The following is a 22,793-nucleotide window of genomic DNA, read 5'->3' as shown; positions in this document are numbered from 1 at the left end:
TCACGTTCTTGTCGCGTCGCGTGCCTTGCCATTGTGATCTCCTAAGTTTTGACGACCATGGCTCGCGCTGGAACCCAACGGACTCGTTCCCAGAACACTCAGCCTCAGGCGTCCCAGTCGCGCCAACCGCGGGGTAGCCAACGTCCTCGCCAGCCTTCGAGACATGGAAGACAAGAAGAAGACGAACCTGAAGAAGACGAAGAGGAGGAGGAGGAGGAGGAGGAGGAGGGAGATGATATGGACGTTGATGCTGATCTGAGAAAGGGAGATGCGGACGGTGTACGCTCTGATCATCTCTATACTGATGGGATAAATGACTAGATATACAGGATCTCTTGAGGAAAGCGAACGACCTTGTACGCCTCGCGTTATTCAACGAACACAAGAGAACGCCGCTCAGACGCGATGAAATCTCGAAGAAGGGTAAGTTCGGGTGGCTTGACGAAGATTAAATATTGCTCATCAAACCTGCTAGTCATGGGTTCGAATGGGCGTGCATTTACACGCGTCTTTCAACTAGCTCAGGAGATCCTCGGTAAAACATTCGGTATGGAACTCGTCGAACTCAGATCGAGAGCCGAGCTCGAGAAAGGTGCAGCCCCTAGTGGCGGAGGTGGCGGAGACGAACTCGATGAAGTGCAGAAGGCAACAACTGTCAAGAAGAAATCGGCTGCGGCTGGATCAAAGACGTATATCCTCCGGTCTACTCTCCATCCAGTTATTATAGACTGTGCGGCTCAAACGTACCCAGAGATCCTTGAAGCTGAGACCGCAGACATGGTTCTGGAAGATGTCGACGACGATGAAGACACTCCAGCTCTTCGAGTCCACGGAAGTATCATCGCTTGGAATACTGGTGATGACCTTGGTCCTACTGGCATCTTATACGTTATCCTCGCGCTGATCCTCATTAATGGTCGTGTTCTTGGTGACAGTACGTCCTTGGCCTCGTTCCCTACTTGCCAAGACTCATCCAAATCCGCAGCTGAACTGCGAGCATATCTTAAACGCCTCAAGATCCCCGTGTCGCACGGGAATGTGCACTTCAGCGCGAAATCTACCCACCAATCTATGACTGTCGATGCGTATCTCTCCCAGTTGATCAGGCAGGGATATATTGACCGTCGCAAGGTTGGTGAGTCAAAGAAAGGGAAAGGGAAGAGTAAACGTGGACGCGTGGCCCAAGATGATGACTCGGGGGTAACTTACGAATGGTGCTGGGGCAACCGTGCCCAAAGCGAGGTCGGGGAGAAAGGCATTGCTCAGTTTATAGCTAAGTTTATGGCCGGGGAAGATGAGGACGACGAGGAGGACGAGGACGCACCCCGTGCGCGGCACAGACAACCAAAGGGCCCGAGCAAGTTTGACCGGATGGTGACGGGTATCGAACGAGCAGCAGGCGGGGATTTGAACGATGTCAAATAGTCAAGTCGACGCCGTCAAGGATGTGCTTATATTATCATATTATCGAGTTGATTGGGTACATTAAATACTGTACATAAATATGTTGTAAGAGTCCCTAGTGTTATATTTACTTCCCTGCGCTGACTCCTTAAGAGATGGGGGTTACGCTGAGGTGAGTGAGGAGCGTGGCCCCAGAGTATTTACCCTTCATATCCAACATGCGAAGGAAGCACCACCCCTGTTGTAGGTGGTCCAGCTTAGCACAGAAAACGACAAACTTGCTGTCACCGGCGTATTTATCGTCATATATCGATAGTCTACCGCCAAGTCAGAACGAGGGGAACACCCGAAAGAATCGTCTTGCCTTAGAAATGCGAGTTCGTCAGCGTCCAGCCACCATTCAAAACTCTCTTTCCACATCACGTCAGCCCCGTCCATTCCCATGTTGCCCCCAGCTTTTACTGAAGACGACTTCCATTTCTTGTCGCCACCAGCGTGGAATAGATGGGCTTTAAGGTAGACAGAATAAGGCTCTCCAAGTTCGCGACCCTCGGGGGTAGGCACTGTTCACGATCGGCCACGGTTTATCGTACTATATTCTCAAACGAAGGAGAAACTCACAGCCGCTAACTCCCACTATACGACACGCAAAGCTGATCTTCTTCGGACCGCCTCTCTCCAAACCCAAGAAAGAAGCAGGCTTGAGCACCCAACCCGGGGATCCAACGAACATCGCTTCATTGATCTGCATCCCTCGATCGTAGTTTTGCCAGTTGAGGCTCACCACCTGCGATCCATCACGCCAGAACTTCACGGGGTCAAGATTGCTGGAACCTATCCGCGTACCACGAGGATAGACCCGACGTAGATGGCGATGTGCATGAGAGATCAGATGTTGAAGTGATTTGGGAATAAGGGATGAGATGGAAGATTCGGAAATATTGATGAGGATGTTCTTTGGCTCCAGAATTTCCTCGTGTAGCCAGCCCTCCTTTGGCTTCATGCTGCGCGCGTAGAACCCAAGCTCCGCAAGAGACGGTGAAATACGAGTGTGCTTTGGGGGGGCACCAGGGCCGTCTTCGCCCTCCGATTCTGACGAGGAGTCGGCCCCAGGTTCTGGCACGCCAAGAGGATAATATTCGACCTTTCGGAAGAAATGTTAGGGAAAAGAAATAAGTCGGCATGGCATCCTAACCATGAGGAGGATTCTCCCAAAGAGGTCTCCGGGCGAGGTTTTACCATCTTCTATCGTATCAAGCCGCCGCTGCACCAGCTTGTCGCCCCACGTCTGTACCATTATATCCACTAATTCTTGTTGACCCTCGACACCGACGTGGCACTCCAGACTGACCATAGTCGGCCAATCATATTCACCGACCGAATCACCTATGGCTGCACAAACGCTGTGGAAGCTGATACTTTTGCTCAAAGTATAGCCATGGGTGACGATTGGACCATTGGACGAAGGCCAAACGTCTATTTCGACGCAGCGACCGTTGCGAGACAGAACATGTGAGTAACATGCAGCAGATGCTCGGCCAACGAGCTGTCTCGATAGGAGATATGTGTTATGAGATGATCTAGATAATGAAGCATCAGAAGAACGTCTACTTGATGTAATATTGGCTTGTAGGATCCAAACTTCACTCACGAAATGAAGTAGTCGGTCAACGGAAATGAGGAACTCATGGGAGGGGGGATAAGGGCCGGGCGTTGCAGCAACACAGTCAAATCCTATAGGGGACAAATAATATGGCGTAGGCCCCTCGCCTGCGTCCAAGTTCGACTACTACTCACCTCTCCAAGCTGGCTGACATACTCTGTGATCTCTGGACTGATCCTGGCATAAGACTTCGCCGGATCCATGGCATCTAAGTTAACGGAAGTTTCCACCTCAAACAACGTAGAGATCTGGGCCTTCCACTCTTCATCCTGAGTTTCTGCCATGGTGGATGAAGATGAGTGTTCGCCTTTCGAACTCCAATGTCCATCGTGATTAGGGGCGCTGTGGCGACAATTCTCACGAGTGGATGGATGTGCGCTAAAATACACGACTTACTTCTTGCGTTGCAACCTTGCAGTCAGATTCTCTCTTAGTCTTAGATCGAGCAGTAGAAACTAACAAATACGTATACCTCAGTAATCAAGCCGTCCAGTACACGGTATGCCTTTGTCGATCAAGAGCGACTCCCCTTTCTCCTTTGGAGATGCCTTCAATATCTGTAGCAATAGCAAGTCCACTACCACTGGTGGCAGGATTACCCGGTTTACTCCCCTGAGATGCATGAGGCGCAGGGGGGATGGTGATGTATACGAGGTTGTCCCCTTCGATGATGGGAAATATGTTGCTATCAGCTACTCTTGGCCAGGTAAAGACTGGGTTCGTCTTTACGACAGCAACCTAGGGACGCAGATCGCAAGGGGAAGCGGAGCGACGCCGGTCGAATGCAATCACTTCTCTTCGTTCACTCGAAAGGCGTTCGAGGATGCGGTACAAGTCACAGAGATTAAACAGGTCTGGTTAGATTACATGTGCATCGATCAAAACAACAACGCGGAGAAAGAGGTGCAAGTCGCGCTGATGGATAGGTTCTACAGCAACGCATTCCTCACCGTTATTCTCCTCGAAGACGTGGAACTCAGCAATGCGGAGCTCGAGCTTCTTCAGGGAAGTCTCACCATGCTGCGAAATCGCTCGAGCGAATATGTGCAGATCGTCCGGAGAATCCTGAATGCGCGTTGGTTCGGACGGGCGTGGTGCTCCCAGGAATGGGTCCTCAGCCGCTCGCCAGCGATATACGTACATCGCACGGATGATCCCTACGGGAAGCCTATGTCCTTCAGCTGGGCAAGCTTGAAGCACTGGATTAACCGAGCAGGAATATACGACCCCCAGATCAACGATGTGGGTCTCACGGATCCTCGTGGCTCTAATACGTGGGGAGCCAACGCGAAATATGACTTCCAGCAGTCCATCGCTTGGGCCTTCGGTGTCGTCCACGACTTAGGCTGCTTCAATCAATACGACAAAGTGGCCCTTGTCAGCAATCTGGTCCACGTTGATATGTCGTCTCGCATCGTCGACCTTCCAGCAGTCCCCCCGCCAAAGACTGACCCACGGGTCGTTGCTGCAAACGTGATTAAGATTATCAACATTCTTGCTATTCTGCGCGGGGATTTTTCCCTGCTCCTAACAAGTCACGTCGCCAACAATCCGCTGCGCGTATCCAAGGGGTTCACCTGGGGTGGTCCATCCATACGAGGCGATGCCGTTGCACAGGCGTGGTCCCCAAGGACATATGAAGTGCATGAATCGACAGCTTCACTTGCGACGGACGGCTTGCGCCTCAAGGGCATAGCCATGGAAATCTGTGAGCAGACGGACTACGAGTTTGTTAGAGATCCACAAGGTCTTCATGCGAGGATTAACGGAGTGGCACAAAACCTGGTTACCTCTGGATGGCTCTCAAAGGAGTACCCTGCCGCAAGCGATCCATCCAACTGGCTCTCAGCCGAGTCCCCAGGCACGAGGCTGCTTCATGCTAACCAAGCCTTCTTCCGCGACCTCTGCTACATCATCGACACCTTTAATCTCGTCAACGTCTACCAGCTCATCTTTAATCATGCCCATGACCAGTGGTGGTATGATTCTCGCGACGGGGATCTCAAAACGCAGATGGGATCCCACTTTACGCATTATTCTTTGACCATCATGTTCTACGCGTCCATGATTTCCTTTCTGTGGGAAGGGAAAGTGGGGAAGTTTAGTGTGGTGAGGATGGCCAATGGCTCGGAGTTGTTGGTGAGAGGGAACGTGTCCGATCTGCGGGGAAAGTTGTTGTTTCAGCCGTATGTCATTCGCCCGAAGGAACTTGGCCCTCACCATCCGACTGTAAACTCGTTTGTGCTCGACAAGCCTCTCAATGTACCACAGCAGTCGCAACTGCGGACCTATAGATGTCATGGCGCTGTAAGAGGGTTTGGGTTACTACCGGCCGAGGGTGAAGAGATTCATGCCCACATCGACTGACAGTGGTAACGATAGTCAAATTGCGTTGGGGCTTGCTAGTGGTGAGGATATGCAACCTGTATTTGTTGATGTTCTACCGATAGGACTTGTCCGCGAAGTTTCCACAAGTACTCCGAGTGCCACGAAGCGGCTGCTTCAAGGTGTTATTTCTACAATGTGATACAATTCTTCCTCTCCGTGCTTCTAGATCATATGTTGGCTTTACGCTCAGACAGAGCCCGCTGTACGGCTTCGAGCACCTTCGGGTACACGTCCTTACCCGTAGCAAGGATGCCAAAGTTGTCCCCCAATGATCTACCTGCCCCGAAATCGAGCGGCTTGCCATTGAAGTCGCTGATCACACCACCCGCTTCCTCTACCAAAACCGATCCCGGGGCATGATCCTAGAAAGGCGAATATGAAACCATGGCCACACAACATTGTTGCTCGGACCCACCCAGATCTTCTCCTTGTAGGAAGAGCTCGTGAGCATGCGGATATAGACCCCACCGTCTCCGCGAGCTAAGGCGCAGTATTTCGCCTGACTATCCATACGCGTCGGCGGAGCTTTCAGCGCCAGGTTCCGCGCAACGAGATCGTGGAATGAATGGGACGCATGTGCTGACTCCACAGACTCCAAGAAATTCAGCTGATCCATCGAAAATGCAGGAATGCTGATCGGTCGTGGGTCGGCACCTGAGAGCGCCATCTGCGGAAATAAAGTGTCAGGAGTTCGCAAGACGAGAGGGGGGTTTGTCAAGCAACTTGCTGGGCACCCTGTCCGCGAACGGCGACGAAGATACACCCTTTTGGGGAGTTGGGAGATGCAGCGTCGATAGGGAGGTTCGGGCAGCCGATGACACCCAGCTGAACGCTTGCGTCAACGATCAGTGAAAGGCACACAGCGTACTGCTCCCCTCTAAGGAATCCTTTCGTGCCGTCGATGGGATCGATGGTCCACATTCCTGTCCTTGTCTTAGCCATTAAGGATGTGATCGAGTGCAAATGTACTCACTTCCTGTCTTGCCTCCGGCATAGTTTCCTCTGTCAATCGCATCCATGATTTCTTCAGCGGTCCTGTTGTTTCCGGGACCGATTCCCCAATCAGCATTCTCGCCGAGCCCCAGGTCTGCAGTCAGTGCCTCGTTGGAGAGTGCAACTATACGATCCAGGAGCTCCTTGCCACTCTCGAGACGCAGATCGGCCGAATCTTCTTCGCCGACAATTGGGTCGCCTGGAAACGCCTTTCCGAGCATAGAACTGATGACTGCCTGCGCAGAGAAGTCTGCTACGGTCACTGGGGATTTATCATTCTTCACGACGGTCTCTGACTTGACTAATCGATTGAATACAGAAGAGGTGAGATTGCATGCCCTTCTGACCGCAGAGACGGCTAGTTGCTTTTCAGCGGCGAAAGCAAGCGACATGGTGAACGGCGAACGGAGTTACGTTCCAACGTAACGAAAGGTAACGAAGCGCCTGAAGAAACCCGCCCTGCACGTGATCTCCTGGGGGCGCCCTCAAGATCGGTAGTCGCTGCCGCGGGATCGCGCAGGAGCCATCTGAATGCACCCCCAGTGTTACGCCCAGGCAGTTGGCAACCCCGAAGCGTTGGAGAAAGACTATGTATCCAAATTTGGGTGTACGGCGGGATTACTAACTAGCGCCCAAAGCTCCCTTGGCCTCGACCGCTTGCCGATCGCGAGTTGCGAATTCAGGATGACCCCAACCGCAGAGGCGCTACCGACCACCATCTTCGCCGTCCCCCAGGAACTCATAGAGCAAGTGCTCGTTCACCTCGCAAACGCTGGCTATCCAAATGCTATAGCAGCTTTGTCTGAAACCTGCAAATACTTCCACAATCTGATCTACAACTCAGACGATCACCATCTCTGGCGACATATATTCCTGACGACGTTCGATGATCCTCGAGTCATTCTGGCTCACCTGAGATATGCCAACGACTCTGGATGCGTCCTGGGAAACTTGGACGACAAGTGCACCTCGCTTTCGTACCCTTGGGAAAACCAGTTCAAACGGCGGATCAGCGCCGCGAGAGCGTACAAAGTGCACATAAAAGACGGGACGGTGGGTGTAATCTCATTCATTGATACGATTACTGACCGCTGCTTCTAGCTCTGCAGCATCGACCATTTGAGGACAATCGCGTCCATCTTTACCACGATTCTGCCGCTGAACGATGTGGTGCTACACCCACATCCCGATCACCGCATCTTGGCACCTGCTCTTTCCCCCTTGTCGTCTCTGACGGTATCTGATGATGCCGTATTCCTGCTAAGGCTCCTCGGTCTCGGTCTCCCTCTCTCAGCCGCTTCCGAAGTGCTCAAACGCAAAGATAACGAGCTGCAACGGTTAATAAATACCCAGCTTCCGCTATTCAAGCTTGCTTTCTACCTTGGCCTCGAACCCAGTGTCTCGCAGATGCCAACGCCATCGAGCTACGAAGATAAGGTCATGGAGATAGAGGAGCGGGACAGACTCGCCGCGCGGAAGAGAGCGCGCCAGAAGGTGTACGACATGCGGTATACGACTGTCGAACAATGCTGGGGTCCGTTCGTACTTCTGACGCCGACTGGGGAGGATGCAGAGCACGCGGGACATGATGGAAGCAACTCACCCGTTGTACACATCGCGATCAACATTGCCAACGCGTCACGCACTGCATCGCATTCAGACTCTGATGGAGAAGATAATGAATGGGATGTCACGGACGACGAGGAAAGCGATGAAGGTGACGAAGACGACGAAGCTCCGGATAACCATTATATCTATCCTCCTACACCTCACCGGCTGATACCCGACTATAGCTGGCTGTCTGCCGCGAGGTTCATTCTTGAATGCAATCTTCGCCTGTCAGCGGACCTCCATTGGGCTCCAGATCATAGCGGCACTGATTGGGGCCAAATCGGGGGCCAACAGTTTGTTGAGTCGTTGAAAGATGTTAATTTACTCCGCTTTGGAGGTGCACCGGGATTCTGGCAGCATGGATGGGCGAAGAAGGTATACTTGGAGGCAACGGCAACGCCCGCGCCAGACACAGGCGAGGGGGAGCAAGATCCTCTTGGAGTAGAACATCGTGGATGGGACTGGGCCGGAGTGGAAGGGAGGTGGCTGTACGTGTCCGCGATTGGCTAGTCCTACTTCAACGTTCAACTTGAACCTTAGGCGGACTGTTTCGTGGATGGGGTACCCAGATCTCCTTCGTAAGTCTTCTTTCCGGCGTCCTGTCCAATGCTCATGTATTGATTGACGCATATCCCCTACTTGGGCCGTAGATCATGATCGCAGCGTGCGCCTACCCTTTCCAGTATTCCCGGACGCTCAGTCGCTGACTTACACTTGCTCTTCATCAGATATCCCGTGGAACAGACATAGATCTAGACATAGAAGAACAAATTGGGACTTTCCCCCTGACACTCCGAATTACTGGCTATCTCCCACCGCCTGTTGCCCCGCCACCGAGTCAACTGCTCTCCGACACAGACGCCCTCGTATACAAACTCCCCATAATCAAGATCGAGGGCGCCTCGATCGGCTCCGACCAAAATTCTTCCGAGCAACGCAGGATAAGTGGGACAGTGAGGATGATAGGCGACGGCGCCGTGCGATGGAGCATGGTAAGTCCAAATTTATGTGGTGTGAAGACTCAAGGATCTAGCAGTGTTCCTAACCTGATTTTAACGTGTTCAGCGTACCCGATTTGGCGCAAGCAATAAAACGGAATGGGTCACCGAGGGCGTACAAATTGGCTCCATTGGATCGGCTGCTGGTGTCATCGGGTTGTGGACAGCTCCCGAGCATAATCGTACCGACCCATTAGGTATACTTGCCTTTCAATCAATATCGAGCAATGGCGTACTGATAGTAGACCCATTGCCACAGGGCCCTGGTGGATGTGGAAGGTATCTGAAGTCCCCGAGATGGTCTGAAGCAAGTTTTATGTTGTATCAACTAGAGAAGTCTTCGTTTGTCCATGTTTATGTTGCCTAGAGACACTTTTGATGTTCATTGTATGCATTAAATCATAGATTTTCAGATTGCCGTGCGGGATCCACAAGGACGAGCAATATGCTTTAGACTCTGATCGTCACTAAGAAGATGACCTCGAATGCCTAATTATCTATCAAATACGACTATGTCCGAAGTTGGTCAACCCAAACGAGCAACCGAGATACACATGATACCCTATCCGCTCCTAATCTGCTCAGGCAAGGAACTGAGTACTGAGGTGGAGACCTGTGATCCCTCAAACCAAGGTTAAATACCTGGGGCTACTTACTACGCATCCCTCCATTAATCACAATGGCAAATCCTCCATTCACCTACATAATAGACGACTCCGATCTTCAGATTCAGTACTCGGTAGGATGGCGACGCGGAGGTCGTGATGATGAGTTTAACACAACCACTACGCTCACGTCAACTGCCAATGCAAGTTTCACTCTGAATTTTGTTGGTGAGCCGAATTCAAGTCACTATCAATTTATATGGAGTTCATAATTGCGTTCAGGTACATCGATCAGTGTCTTCGGCACCGTCGACGGTCACAATAACTCTACCTACGAAATCGACGAGGGCGGCCCCTGGGATTTTTCGAAGGATACCAAGGGCCAGCGGAAGCCCGGCATATTGTTTTACGAGTCGCCTACCTTGCCTCTTCAAAAGCACAAGCTGGTCGGGACCAACATCAACAAGAAAATCATCCTCGATTACCTTGCCATTACTTCCCCCCCTACGCCGGAGAACGTATTCTCTTCATCTGCAACCCTGGATGTCCCTTCTGTCGTGACGGGCAGTTTTCCCGGGCCTTGCGAAGGTCACTCGTGTGTCCCCAAGGACAATAGTGCGTCGGCAACGAACCGGAACTTCATCATAGTTGGTTGTACTCTTGCCGCCGTTGCGTTTGTAGGTTTACTTTGGGTCATATGGTACATCTGGCGTGGTGGTAGGGAGGCGCATGGATCTGACGCTATGGGTGGAGTCAGGCCCTACGACGTTGATTCGTCTAGTGCAGACACTCTTGGGAAGCGGTCACGGTGAACCAAGCGAAGCAACATTGCGTAAGCGACGGTATATGTATTTGTGGAGGATGTACATGAAATGAGTTCTTCGTCTATTGTGATCTATTCTGGCTTGTAGACATCTAGTAATTCCTCCAAGGGTACACCGTATTCGGGAACAAATGATGTTGCGTAGCGCGCCTTGGCTTCCTCCAGTACGTCTGGGTAGGGGACGTCTGAATACAGCTTCCTGGCAATCAACGCACCGGCCGCTTCCGCTTTAGCGATGGTATTATCTCCTCGAATGTATAAACTCCTGTAATAGTCGGCAGTGGTCTTCTTCATCCAGTTAATCGATTGCTTGGAGGCTGCATCCAAATCTGCTTCGGAAGCCTTCGACAGCATTAAACGTCACGAATAGACGGCACGCAAAGAACTCACTTTGTAATAATCTGAGAAGTCTTCGCCGGTTACCTTCTCTCCGATCGCCCATGTCTCTCCAAGTGTGATTTCACCATCATGGGCGACAACTGTTTGGTTGATTGTTCGAGGATCGGCGATGATCCGCGCGACGAGTTTACCGATGCTCGGGAATGTCGAGTATATGAGCTTCTGGTCCTTACTACCAGCGTAAAACTTCGGAGTGTCGAGGGTGTTATGCTCGGAATGGGGAGTCGGCCACATGAACGTAAGCCACCATCCGACATAAATGAAGGTGTACGGTAGCCCGATCTCTTTGATATATTCATGAATACCAATTTTCTGCCGTGCAATGAGTATCGTATCATTTAATTGAGGATATGAACTAGGATGACTCACGATGTCGTTCATCCACATGGCGCCCTTGGGTGCTACAGGCCCGAAATCGGACGGCACTACGCGACCAACACCAACCTTCTTGGCGGCAGCGAACAATGGCTTCTGATCTGCAACCCACACAAGGACTGTGCAGATCAGCGTCTCTACGCCAACCAGGTGTTCTTCCAACTTCTCAGGAGGATCGGAGGTGTCCCCCACTCGAAGTTCGGCCCCAGCGGCGACGAGCTCTTTGACTACTGGTTTGTTGACTGATTGCGCTCGTACTAGAATCGCGAGGCGCTGTAGGTTGGCATTTGGGCGGGAAATCAGAACAGAGCAGACAGTGGCACCACGGGCGTACGTACAGATTTGCCTTCTTCAAGAATTGCATTTGCGATGGCTCGTCCGGTGTATCCAGTAGCGCCGACGATGAGTACCAATGGTTTAGACATATCGTTGATATGTAGTTTGATGTGTGATTAACTGATATACATCGAGTGGTTGAACGTCACGGTTTTATATCATTTCGAGTGCCGTACTTGCCCCGGGAGGTTCTTTTAGACCAGAGTGGGCCATCTAGCAGTGGGTTGCAAGTCAGAAAAGAAGTCGACAATACATGACAAAGTCAGATCTACCTTGTACTCGCCTCTTGGCAAGCCCCGAAGGACTTACGGCATGGAATCACGATTAAACTGCAACTTTGAAGCCCTTTAGTAGCAGAGAACTTTATGTCGTATGTTAGCACTCTCTTTTCAGGTCAAGTTCAGGTAGGCTGACAGCCTGTTGTCCGTACTCACGTCTGAACAGGCTCTTGGATATTATCCTGCCTTGGTATCTGTCCGGGGAGTCGTATTTTACGCGAGCATCGAGTCCAATAGGCGTAATGTTTTACATGTCAGGGTTGTAATGTAGGAACGCGGAGGTATTCGGCGACTCCAAGTGTTCCAGACGGAATAGGTCGCAGGAGAATCTGAGATCGACAACAAAACAACTTGATCACGAGGAGACTCATCAGAAAAGCGCCCGGACTTGCCACCTTTAACTTTCGTCTGTTTTCAGGGGCTCTTTGGTCTCTTGAGAGCGATACCAGCACATGGTCCGCACTTTGGACCTGTCGGATGAAGCTAGTGCTCCTCAAGCTTTAAAATCGGAACGAGGACGTCCTCAGTATCATTATAATTAAGCCGGTTGTTACAAATATACAACGATAACAAACAAGTAGTGCTACAAAGCTCAAACAAAACTGCTACAATGTCAAGAATCATGCATCATGAATTATACAGCATGTTCTCTGTGCTCAAGACTCTCCGTCCGCTTCTCTCCGGAAGGATCAAACGCTGACGCACCATGGGCCTCGTTGCCACTTTGCTTCTCTACTCCTGGCCCACCTTGGGCAGCGTATGGGCCCGTCCTCGCATCGCTATGAGGGCTAGAGTCTCGACTGTCCCCTTCAGGAATCGCCGTCTTCTTCTCTCCGTCGCCTCGCAAACGGGCATACTCCTCTCGCGAAGCGTAGCCTTCTGGCGCCCAAGACCTGGAAGTCCATGGCTTGCAGTGACGATCGGTGTACATCTGCATCACGAGTGAGCTCATCTGAACTTTGTTCAACGCGAAGAAAAAAGACTTACATCGTCAACACTCTCAAGTGTCAGGTCGGATGATTCGTATAGGAAGAAATATACAACCAGGGCGCCAAACAAGTTGCACGCTATGTGGATCGTCAATCAGCAACGGGAAATAGCGGTAGGGTGGGTCCAGGTTGCTTACCGGCAAAAACGAAGCCGTAGCGGAAGTTGATATCACCAGCGATAAATGGGGTAAAGAATGCCAACAGGAAGTTGAACAGCCAGTTGGATGACGTGGATAAAGCTCCTTGTTTCGCCCGTGTGCGGGTCGGGAACGTCTCGCCAATGAGAATCCAGATGCCGCTAGGCGTGAAAGAATCGTTAGAATAAGAATAGAACACATCTTGAAACCGAACTTACGGTGCCCAAGTCATGGCGTAACCCAAGATAAACATGCACGCAGCAACGATCATCACTATCGATTTGGAGTATGAGTATGAGTGACATCATTCCATACACGAGGCGAGGTGACTTACATTTCCCTAAGCTTTGGTTCTTCTCTGAGACAGGTTCGTTCGGGTCGACAGGACCCATCACGGTGCCAGCAGCAGCGAAGACGAACAACCACGCCGATTGCCATATTCCGCCAATCATCAATGGGATTCTGCGACCGTACTGTGCATAGAAATGTTATAAGTATGACGGATGCGCCGTTTCAGTTGAGGGACAGACGTACACGTTCGAGGACCCACAAGCCGCCGAAGGTGCAGACGAAATTAACTGCACCGAGAATAATCTGGGTTATAAAAGAGTCCGCGAGGCCGACTGATTGGAAGACAGTGGCGCCATAGTAGAAGAAGTAGTTTGCCCCCGTGAGCTGTTGAAGCGCCTGAAGGGCCATTCCTAAGAATACAGCCTTCAGCCCTCCGAAGACGATTAGTAGGTGGGTAGGAGACGTACCAAGGAAAGTCCGGTATCTCGTCTTCCCCTTCGACTCGAAGCAGGTGAGCCACCCGGCCTGTAGCTTTCTCTCTCTTTCAGCCATCATTCTGATCTGCTCAACCTCGCGAACGACAAAGGCATTAGTTTGCCGTTCTGAAGCCGAGACACCTCGCGAAAGGGCAACGGAGCGACGAGCCTCCTCGATACGGTTACGCGCGGCAAGCCAACGAGGAGACTCAGGCATGAAAAGCATGCCGACTGCGAGTACGAGCGCCCAGATGATGCCGATGGCCACGACGATGCGCCACGACCCCGATCCCGAGACAGAGCGGGTACCGATAGAGATACAATCTGGCAAATGAAAGCTAAATGATCTCCGTCAAAAAAGACGAGTCAAAGTACTTACAGGCCACTAGAATGCCAAAAGTGATGAAAAGTTGATATGTTGCTGTGAGAGTGCCTCGAATCTGTGGTGGTGCTGTTTCTGCTTGATACTAAATATTGCGGCATAAGTACCCAAGGCAGTTAAAGTCATGTATCGACGTACCATAGGTACGGCAGCGCTCAGTGCACCTACTCCCAGACCGCTAACCAGTCTGCCGACCGCGAACTGCTGCCAAGAGGAAAAGGACAGTAATTGGATGATCACCCCTACAATAAACACGCCGCACTCCACGATCATCGCCCATCGCCTGCCCAGCGCGTCTGCAATGGGAGCACCTGCCAGCGCGCCAACCAGCGTTCCAATAGACAGAAGGCTGACAATCAGCCCTGCTCGCACCATTGAGAACTCGCACGTCCCAACATCTCCTGGTGTCCCACATTGGGCGAATCGTGATTTAAAGTCGTCCATGAGAAGGATGTCAGATATCTGACCGGTGTCGTACTGAAAGATAGATTAAACTAGACGTCCGTATTATAACTTGACAGGACGCACGCCGAAAATGAAACCGCCCATAGATGCCACAAGGGCGAGCATGATTGCTACTGCACCTATTGGCACTTCTTTCCTGCCATATTGTATCAGCAGTGAATAATGGGTATTTCTTGTCGTGAACATACACGTAAAAGAGAGGCATCGCTACGAAATTCGCGCCCGAGTATGGCCTGGGTATGCTGGTATGCTAGCCTTCCTCGACCAACCCTTTTGCAGAGGAGGTAAGTAGCAGGAATGAAAGGGTTATTAATCTTCATCCGAGCCTCCCGCTATTTATAGGGGGTTCGCTAGCCGAGATGTGCTCCACCAGTGAGCCGTCATTGATGGATGAACTCATTCAAAGGGCAGGAGACTCCACGGCGCGGTCCAGCGCGGTCTTCGTTCACCGGTCCAGAGGCATGAGGAGGTGGATAAATAAAAATCCTTCTCCATAAAGTAGCCTTGAGTTTATTTCGAGGAAAGGGAAAATTTGAATTCGGAAGGCAACCTTGGAGTAGTAACGGGCGCTAAAATTAATAGGAGAGGTTCATTGTAACGCCACATTGAAAATGGCAATTCGGTCCCACGCGCATCCGTTCCGATCATGATCAGACCTTCCGTGTTCCGACCCTCCGAGTGTCTATCATGATTTGACAACTTATATGTAGCATACGTACCAGCTTCTGGGTGGCAGAAACAACAGCTCTGGCACTTGAAAGGCTGAAAACTTCTGAAAAGCTTATTATAAGTGGAGTTATCATTTTACCCCGGTTATGGATGCTGTATATTTGGAAGCTCCGGCAAGGCCTCGTCCGCCCGCATTATTTTGTCAGCTACAGAAATAAGTTGAAAAGTATAGTCCTGGGATGAAGTGAATATGGATGTCAAACTCAAGAGGCTTTCTCCCAAATATTATTGACCCCTCAGGAGGCTCAGGAGCTTTCTCCACCCCGCAACAACTCCGCCGAGCGCTCAGCGCTCGCCCACGTTCAGCGCTGACTTGACTCTCCTTTCTGTATAGAGCACAACGAGAAGGACATGTCTGCATCTGACAGTGTCTGCGGTATCCTGATTCTCGCCTGTTTTGATGTTGTAACAGGAGTATGTCTTGATTTTATATCACTTCGTGAGCATCGTGTTGTGAATCGCTTGATGGCCAGCGCTGATTTATCTACGAAGGACATAATTGCACGGAACATCTTTGCTCGTTATGCAGATGGGACAACAAGGTCGAAGATAACTCATCAGAGCGGGACCCTCTGATCCCTCGATCCACGCAACCCTCACCTCAACCACTCATGGATCATTCGTAGTAAACGGACTCTTCCTACCCAGGATATGGCGCAGCCTGAAGCAACGGTTCCGGAGTACCGCGCCTCCCCGCCGTACAGTACCGTACGGGGATTCGTACCCGAGTTCAACGGGTTTCTAGGATGGTATTCGGATGGAACTACGTATTGTGAAGGGATTACATGGGACTATGATATGCGTACGGTTTAACGCAAGCTATAAGTCAAGGACATGGAACTAATTATGTCTACGATTAAACGGACGATTTAGCCCAGGCTTTGTCCGGGGCAAGTTTACACCAACCTCGGCAACATAGATATCATAAGGCCTTGCGACCGCGGCGTCAAATTTTAGTGCCGCTTGACGGCAGAGGTGCCATATAATCCAAAACAGGCCAACCAGCGCAAGTCCTCCAAGAACGCATCCGACTATGATGGCTGCGTTTACGCGAGCCGTCGACGTCAGCGTCGTACCAGCACTGGCGCTATTGCTCTCAGAGCCACACAACTGCGTCACGCATGCGGAGAAGGTATTCGGCAGCGTGGAAGTGATAGTGATGTAATCGACGACGACTCTACCGCCCCTGCTAGTCGCAACTAGTGTATGCTTCCCGTGCGATAGGGCGGGCGACTCGTAGAACAATACGCGGTATATCCGTCCGCCCTTTGGATCCATGGAGAATCTCGAGGTCGTGGTGCCGTCAACCTCATACGACGAGTTTACCGTAGAATTTGTGACAGAGCCAAAGACGCTGACGGATGTGCCTGATCAAAGACCGCCATAATGTGCTTAATGTCCCAGGCTGCGGTGTGAGCAAGATGGCGCTCACCGACAAATGAAACGGTCAACGTCTCGTTGAGGCCGTCCGTGTATGTGGTGGAACTATTGAACTCCGGAGCTAGGCCGCCACGCTGCCATCCTAATGAGTACTGGATGCGGGGATCCGAGTCGTCCAAGAGATAGGTAAACGGAGAAGTCATACGACGACGAGGGGAACAACTTGCCAGGGGAACCTGAAGCAGTCGCTCGCGCTTACTAGGGTCATAAATAATACAAATACGAGGATTCTACCTCAGTTTCTTGTCGAGCAGGTTTCGCATCTCAGTCGCTTCGTCAAGCAAAGACCATTGTGTTCCCAAGGAAATATTGAACGGGTGGCTGTCCTCGAGTTAACGACGATCAAGGTTGAGGATTGACTAGTTGAGTTCTCGACATCAATACGACACCCATATAAAGCCTCCAGCACGAACAGTGTGGTATGATACGATATACACATCTAAGACCTTTTCTGCACTGCAAAGTTGCATCTGCATAACTACGAACTGTGACTCGTGTCACAGACGAGGGGGAAGTGCTGGTTGCAACCTAACAAGCTTAATCAAACCACATCCCCCCATCAATAGTGATAGTTTGCCCTACATAGGAGCAATTATCAAACTAAAGTTACCATCACAGCCCGTTGCAAGCGAAGACGAACCTGTTATATAGCTAGATTTCTCGGACGCAAGCATTGACACAACACTGGCGACCTCGCTCGGGTCACCGATCCGCCTGAGTGCCGTCTTCGTTCTGAACTGCATATGTGGGGCAAGGATAAGATTAATTTAGGCACCGCATTGTATGAACCCTCTGACGTTCGGATCACTCACATGTTCGAGGAAATCAAAGTTGGAACCCTTCGTTATCTCGGCTCCAGAATCGCGTACTACACAGATCGAAAGTCACCTTGTTGTGTATTGCAAACCGAAAGGAAAGGCGCTCACGCATCGCCGTCTCTATTGCACCGGGGGCATATGCATTCACTGTAATTCCATGTACGCCCCACTCCTGTGCTGAAGGGGTGTGCAGTGAGTGGATGAACAAGGGATAACTTCATCATCGATGGCGCCATCGTACCAGCGGTTTGCGTTAACGACCTGACAGCGAATTTGCTTGCAGAATATGCACCAATCATGACACCTGCTTTCTTCCCACCAATCGAAGACGCTCCTGCAAGGGGGAGTTATGAGTGGATAGAAACATCGAAGTTAGGCGAAAGGAGAACAACGACCGCACCGATGATCCGACCCCCACGCTTTTGCTCAATCATTAACCTTGCGGCAGCTTGATAACAGAGTAGCACTCCTCGAACATTGACTGAGAATAATCTATCCCATTCTTCGACGGTAACTTAAGGAGTACGTGCAGGAAGCTTTAACATGATAAGCCTTTTATTTAACAAAAGTGGTGCGTACCGTCGAGGAGAGAATTCGGCCAAGCCACGCCTGCGTTAGCTACCATCTTGTACATTCGTATTAAACCATTAGGCGGGGCAGATAGCAACCAGAACCCACAACATCCAGACCGCCAAAAGCTTCTTTGGTTTTGGCTACAAGGTTATTGACATCACTTTCCGATGATACGTCCGCTAGCATGACTTGTGCCCGACCCTTCTTCGACTGGATTTCCATTGCTACTGCGTTGAGTTGATCGAGTTTGGACGCGATGTCGCTGATCATCACGGCTAAGCCATCAGCTGCGAGTTGAAGTGCAATAGCCCGACCGATCCCCTGCGCCGCACCAGTGATGATAGCGACTTTGTGGGTCGGGGTTGAATCAGTGGACATGATGACTACTACCAGTGGGGGCGGTCAACGATAAGGGTGGCTCTGCCGCTGGAAGGCATTTAAACATCCCAACGACTCTGTGTGGGAGCATCTAGTTCGGAGCCTGTACCAGAACATCCGGCCTTTTCTGAGTCGGAATCATCTGCTCAACTCTGATTGACAGGTGTATTGAGTTCATGGTACGCCTGTGGAGCTCCCAGCGTACCGAATTGGCTCATCATAGATTTGGAAAAGAAAAGAGCATTACTTCGTGCGTCAGCAGGGTAAAGAACCATGTGGGAAGAACCAAGAGGAGGCGTTCGCTAGTACTGACGGTGATAAGGAGCGGTCTTGCAAAGCTGCCCCGACAAGAAAGCACCACTATTACTACATCAGGCTTTGGTAAAGCTAGTCAAACCATATTCCGCCGTCAATGGTGATGGTTTGGCCTGTAGATTGTTAGTATAGGCAACCGCCAGGGATATATTGGACCTCGACACACCTGTCATGCAGCTAGATTTATCCGATGCTAGCATCGAAACGAAGTTCGCTATCTCTTCAGGCTGCCCAGATCTCCTGAGCGCCGTGGAAGCTTTGAGCTAGATTCAGAGGAAATGATAAAATCCATGCACATGTGAGGTCGCGTAAGTGCACGCACGCACCTGGCTAATGAGACCGGCGCCCGATGGCGTGATAATCGTGGCCTCGGCGTCGTGTACTAAAATTGAAATCACTGATGAAGAGGCCATTCACGAAGACAGACCTTGGAACTCACGCATGGGAGTCTCAATTGTACCAGGAGCGTATGCATTGACCGTAATCCCATGTGCACCCCATTCGCAAGCTACGGAGAAGAAACTAAGTACCCAGCTATCAGGCAGAGTTAGGGCAGAGGCACCATACCGGCGGATTGAGTCAACGATCGGACAGCAAATTTACTGGCGGAATAGGCACTTAGATTGCCACCGCCCTTCTTCCCAGCAATCGAAGAGGCGCCTTGAGAAAGAGATCTACAGTGAAATAAATGCATGACGGGAGTGCCCTCACCAATTATTCGACCACCGCGTTTCTGCTCGATCATCAGTCTTGCTGCAGCCTGATAGCAAAGCAGCACGCCGCGGACGTTGATAGAGAATAGTTTATCCCATTCTTGAATAGTGACTGTTGTCGAATGCTGAGAAAGTTACGAGGCGGGTGAACCACTTAATGCGTACCGTCAAGAATAGGGTTCGCCAAGCAGATACCAGCATTGGCGACCATCTACGCATTGAATGAATGCATAATGCATTTGGTGGAGACGTGGGTGGAAATCAAAGACAAACTTACAACATCCAAACCACCAAATGTGTCCTTGGTTTTGGCTACGAGTTTGTTGACGTCCGCCTCCGAGCTTACATCTGCCGGTACGACCAAGGTTTGGCTTCCAGCATTCTTCGACTTTATTTCTGCCGCAACAACGTCCATCAAGTCTTGCTTTGATGCAATATCGCTTATCACGATGGCGAAACCATCGCTGGCAAGTTGGATCGCAATAGCTCTGCCAATTCCCTGCGCTGCACCAGTGACGATAGCGGTTTTGGGCTGAGGGTTGGGTGGCAGGGTGCTTGTGGAATAGGGGGTCGTTGTTGGCTGAGAAGTGGGAGGCGGAATATGACGATGAGCTCACAGTGCGCCGTGTATTTATGGCCACAGAACTCCTGGAGCATGCCGAATAGAAGTAAAGTTTAACGGCGGTAACCCACAAGAAACGTGGGCACGTTCAACGGACACCAACGTCACAGATGACGGAGAAGCAGCGAGAGCCTCGAAGCATGGCGACGATGATGAGATGCCCGCAGCATATTGCTCAAATCAACTGACGGGGGAAACTTGTAAAGTATCGAATAAGAAGCCCTGAGAGGGCTACGAATGGAGTGTATGATAGGCGGAAAGCGACAGTTTGCCTGTATAAGAAAGAATCGGTACATCGACCTTAAGTCCGGTGCGATGAAAACTGAAAATCCTTACCTTCGCAATAGATAGGTAGAACGGTCTGATAAAGGGTTAGGGTATATGAGGAAGGGACGTGAAGACAGTGAGGTGATACTTGAATCAAGATTCGCGTATCCTCCGGTGCATCCATGCCCATCCGGAGGAATGCGGTAACGTGTATTGGGCCTTCGGGAATGGGATGACGCCAGCAGCGAATAGTGAAGGTAAAAGGACTTACTAGAGACAACTATGGACTTGATACAACGTCTGTGGAGGAACACGATCACTATCCCTAGGAGAGCAACGAACATGACCCCACCAAGCACTCCGCCGACTATTTCGCGAACCGGAGGCGACGGCACAACTTCCCTGTTTCCCCAGAGTAGTGATGCGTTACTAGGTGTGGTACCGCCGGTAGGTACAGACTGGGAGGGTGGACCTCGACTAGTACTGGCATAGACTGCGTTCCAGACGTGTAGTTATCCGGACAAGCCGTGGAACTGCCCTCTACGACGCGGAGAAGGCCGTCTGATTGTCAGAAGATAAGAGCCGCTACGCACGGAGCTGAAATGTTCAGGAGTTGTACTTGATTGGTATACATGGAACAGATCCGCAAGAGTGGCGTAGGAGGAACCCAATACTTGCACTAGAACCCGTTGTATGTAGACGAAATCGGATCCTAGTAGATAAAATCACTCACGGATTACCGTCTAGCACATTTTCCGTTCTGCAATACAATGCAGTTCAGAGGCACAAAGATGGATAGCAGACGGACGTACAATATGTGGCTATGTGAGGGTTCAATCAGACTGGAAAGGATGAGACATGGTGATTGGTGCCAGGTGGGGCGCATCGTCCCGCCGCCCTCGTGAGGTTGGGGCCTGGAAGTATAGAACTAGAACAGACTCAACCCGACATAGTTGTGAGAGGATTCTGCACGCAAAGGGCGCACTGCAGGTTTAGAGAAGATGGTCAAAGGGATGGAGTTCATAGGGAAACTGTCACAGGGGAAATCGTAGGTGAGGCGTCAGAAGTCAAGGGGTGGCATGGTCTCCATTTTCAGTACATAATGGTTGAGGTATTGATATCGCGAGATCTTGACTACACTATCGCAAACGACAGCGCCAGAAGTGTTCGAAAGCTGACCGTAGACTTAATTGTTAGATTACAACCAAAATTACACCCACCGTTAGCATTGAACTGGCACGCATACACCCAAGGTTATTATCGTCGCTCTATTGGTTATCGGTGGCTCTGTCCCTGAGATATCGAGAGCTACCCATGGTGGAGGAGAGGAGTGACACGAGCGTTCTCATAGGAAATTCGATGCCGGGATATGGGTGCAGTCCAGGAGGATCGCGCGAGAGCTGCAGGATTCGGCGCGAGGAGTGATTCGGACTGTATTTGCGCAATGCGTACTCAGACACGACGGGGGCTCAGTCAGCAAAGCAACAGAGAGCAAGTACTTACCTTGTTGCAAATTGGCAAATAGAAATAGCGTCAAGTGGTTCCCTTGGTTCTACGTTCGATGCCGCGTGGTCATGGTCGAACGCGTACATCTCGCTTGAGAAACGAAGAGTGAGAGTGACAAGAACGCGTTGTCCATATTTGGTAAAAAGCGGACCTTGAAAGCACTTGTCTGAATCTGAATGGACCGAAGTTGCCACAAACAGGGGCCGGTACGAGTAGAGTACTGGTTACTGTTAAAATAAGCCGATGAGGTCGCGCGAATTCAGAGTAGGCGAGCAGGTATATTGTGTTTGGCTGGGACTCCAGCAAACGCATAAAGAAAATAATACATGCGCGCGAAACAATACTACAGTAGTCACGTGCACCCCTATACCCCTGTACCGCCAAGATTGCTGAAATCCAACAGGTACCCAATCTCATTTACTTCCTGTAAGTCAACCGACATACAACCAAGTTCCCCGCAAAATGAAACCGGTGTGACTACTATACCAGTACTCCGGGCATAAAAATTTGCGAAACCCGCGACGATGATTTTTATTCGGTGTTTACGCGAACTGGTGGCGAGGACGTGACAGTAGTTCTACATTCGACGGAGGTTACAACTCATGGATCAGATCTACGGGGTCTTAAAAACCAATGACCCAACCACTTCCTTCGTCGCTTTACCGGGCGGACTATTTGAGAATATCAATTCACGAGTGCTACTGTGCCACAGAGGCAGAGACGTAGTAATTATAATCGTTCCCCACCCTCAACTAGTAGCCAGCAAAAGAGCTAAAGTTCGTGGTTGACAGCCATGCTTGCCGCCGGGTCCAAACTCCA

At 50.8% G+C, this 22,793-nt stretch overlaps 11 protein-coding genes across 11 annotated transcripts; 4 read left to right on the top strand and 7 right to left on the bottom strand.

Moving 5' to 3' along the window:
- Window positions 1-57: 57 nt before the first annotated feature.
- On the top strand, window positions 58-1,425 carry PC9H_002375 (uncharacterized protein; the record flags this gene model as incomplete). Its single annotated transcript, XM_036772016.1, has 4 exons — window positions 58-279; window positions 330-423; window positions 476-934; window positions 986-1,425. The coding sequence occupies 4 exons, from the start codon at window positions 58-60 to the stop codon at window positions 1,423-1,425; spliced, it is 1,215 nt and encodes a 404-aa protein (XP_036625662.1).
- Window positions 1,426-1,552: 127 nt separating this feature from the next.
- Window positions 1,553-3,351, bottom strand: PC9H_002374 (uncharacterized protein; the record flags this gene model as incomplete). The annotated part of the gene is made up of 6 exons (XM_036772015.1): window positions 1,553-1,721; window positions 1,769-1,967; window positions 2,026-2,548; window positions 2,600-2,984; window positions 3,056-3,138; window positions 3,202-3,351. The coding sequence occupies 6 exons, from the start codon at window positions 3,349-3,351 to the stop codon at window positions 1,553-1,555; spliced, it is 1,509 nt and encodes a 502-aa protein (XP_036625661.1).
- Window positions 3,352-3,568: 217 nt separating this feature from the next.
- Window positions 3,569-5,434, top strand: PC9H_002373 (uncharacterized protein; the record flags this gene model as incomplete). Its single annotated transcript, XM_036772014.1, has 1 exon — window positions 3,569-5,434. The coding sequence occupies one exon, from the start codon at window positions 3,569-3,571 to the stop codon at window positions 5,432-5,434; it is 1,866 nt and encodes a 621-aa protein (XP_036625660.1).
- Window positions 5,435-5,622: 188 nt separating this feature from the next.
- On the bottom strand, window positions 5,623-6,840 carry PC9H_002372 (uncharacterized protein; the record flags this gene model as incomplete). The annotated part of the gene is made up of 4 exons (XM_036772013.1): window positions 5,623-5,817; window positions 5,871-6,122; window positions 6,179-6,378; window positions 6,429-6,840. 4 exons carry the CDS (start codon window positions 6,838-6,840, stop codon window positions 5,623-5,625), a joined length of 1,059 nt encoding a protein of 352 aa, XP_036625659.1.
- Window positions 6,841-6,979: 139 nt separating this feature from the next.
- PC9H_002371 (uncharacterized protein) lies at window positions 6,980-9,363 on the top strand (the record flags this gene model as incomplete). Its single annotated transcript, XM_036772012.1, has 7 exons — window positions 6,980-7,501; window positions 7,550-8,547; window positions 8,600-8,637; window positions 8,710-8,723; window positions 8,788-9,051; window positions 9,125-9,254; window positions 9,317-9,363. 7 exons carry the CDS (start codon window positions 6,980-6,982, stop codon window positions 9,361-9,363), a joined length of 2,013 nt encoding a protein of 670 aa, XP_036625658.1.
- A 373-nt stretch (window positions 9,364-9,736) lies between these two features.
- On the top strand, window positions 9,737-10,474 carry PC9H_002370 (uncharacterized protein; the record flags this gene model as incomplete). The annotated part of the gene is made up of 3 exons (XM_036772011.1): window positions 9,737-9,890; window positions 9,945-10,277; window positions 10,344-10,474. 3 exons carry the CDS (start codon window positions 9,737-9,739, stop codon window positions 10,472-10,474), a joined length of 618 nt encoding a protein of 205 aa, XP_036625657.1.
- An 83-nt stretch (window positions 10,475-10,557) lies between these two features.
- PC9H_002369 (uncharacterized protein) lies at window positions 10,558-11,684 on the bottom strand (the record flags this gene model as incomplete). Its single annotated transcript, XM_036772010.1, has 4 exons — window positions 10,558-10,827; window positions 10,876-11,196; window positions 11,254-11,532; window positions 11,598-11,684. The coding sequence occupies 4 exons, from the start codon at window positions 11,682-11,684 to the stop codon at window positions 10,558-10,560; spliced, it is 957 nt and encodes a 318-aa protein (XP_036625656.1).
- Window positions 11,685-12,507: 823 nt separating this feature from the next.
- Window positions 12,508-14,818, bottom strand: HXT1 (hexose transporter hxt1; the record flags this gene model as incomplete). The annotated part of the gene is made up of 11 exons (XM_036772009.1): window positions 12,508-12,804; window positions 12,861-12,940; window positions 13,000-13,160; window positions 13,218-13,272; window positions 13,334-13,472; window positions 13,534-13,700; window positions 13,758-14,090; window positions 14,146-14,233; window positions 14,287-14,625; window positions 14,677-14,749; window positions 14,802-14,818. 11 exons carry the CDS (start codon window positions 14,816-14,818, stop codon window positions 12,508-12,510), a joined length of 1,749 nt encoding a protein of 582 aa, XP_036625655.1.
- A 1,343-nt stretch (window positions 14,819-16,161) lies between these two features.
- On the bottom strand, window positions 16,162-16,925 carry PC9H_002367 (uncharacterized protein; the record flags this gene model as incomplete). The annotated part of the gene is made up of 3 exons (XM_036772008.1): window positions 16,162-16,182; window positions 16,249-16,709; window positions 16,775-16,925. 3 exons carry the CDS (start codon window positions 16,923-16,925, stop codon window positions 16,162-16,164), a joined length of 633 nt encoding a protein of 210 aa, XP_036625654.1.
- A 394-nt stretch (window positions 16,926-17,319) lies between these two features.
- On the bottom strand, window positions 17,320-18,551 carry PC9H_002366 (uncharacterized protein; the record flags this gene model as incomplete). The annotated part of the gene is made up of 8 exons (XM_036772007.1): window positions 17,320-17,360; window positions 17,423-17,519; window positions 17,595-17,650; window positions 17,709-17,777; window positions 17,842-17,934; window positions 18,001-18,114; window positions 18,180-18,225; window positions 18,279-18,551. The coding sequence occupies 8 exons, from the start codon at window positions 18,549-18,551 to the stop codon at window positions 17,320-17,322; spliced, it is 789 nt and encodes a 262-aa protein (XP_036625653.1).
- Window positions 18,552-18,938: 387 nt separating this feature from the next.
- PC9H_002365 (uncharacterized protein) lies at window positions 18,939-20,343 on the bottom strand (the record flags this gene model as incomplete). Its single annotated transcript, XM_036772006.1, has 9 exons — window positions 18,939-18,979; window positions 19,033-19,129; window positions 19,193-19,248; window positions 19,306-19,374; window positions 19,434-19,526; window positions 19,578-19,691; window positions 19,745-19,790; window positions 19,857-20,159; window positions 20,299-20,343. 9 exons carry the CDS (start codon window positions 20,341-20,343, stop codon window positions 18,939-18,941), a joined length of 864 nt encoding a protein of 287 aa, XP_036625652.1.
- Window positions 20,344-22,793: the final 2,450 nt, after the last annotated feature.

This window comes from Pleurotus ostreatus (genome assembly GCF_014466165.1).
Source record: "Pleurotus ostreatus strain PC9 chromosome Unknown scaffold_11, whole genome shotgun sequence".
NCBI classification, from domain to species: domain Eukaryota; kingdom Fungi; phylum Basidiomycota; class Agaricomycetes; order Agaricales; family Pleurotaceae; genus Pleurotus; species Pleurotus ostreatus.
This window is presented reverse-complemented; position numbering and strand designations above follow the sequence as displayed.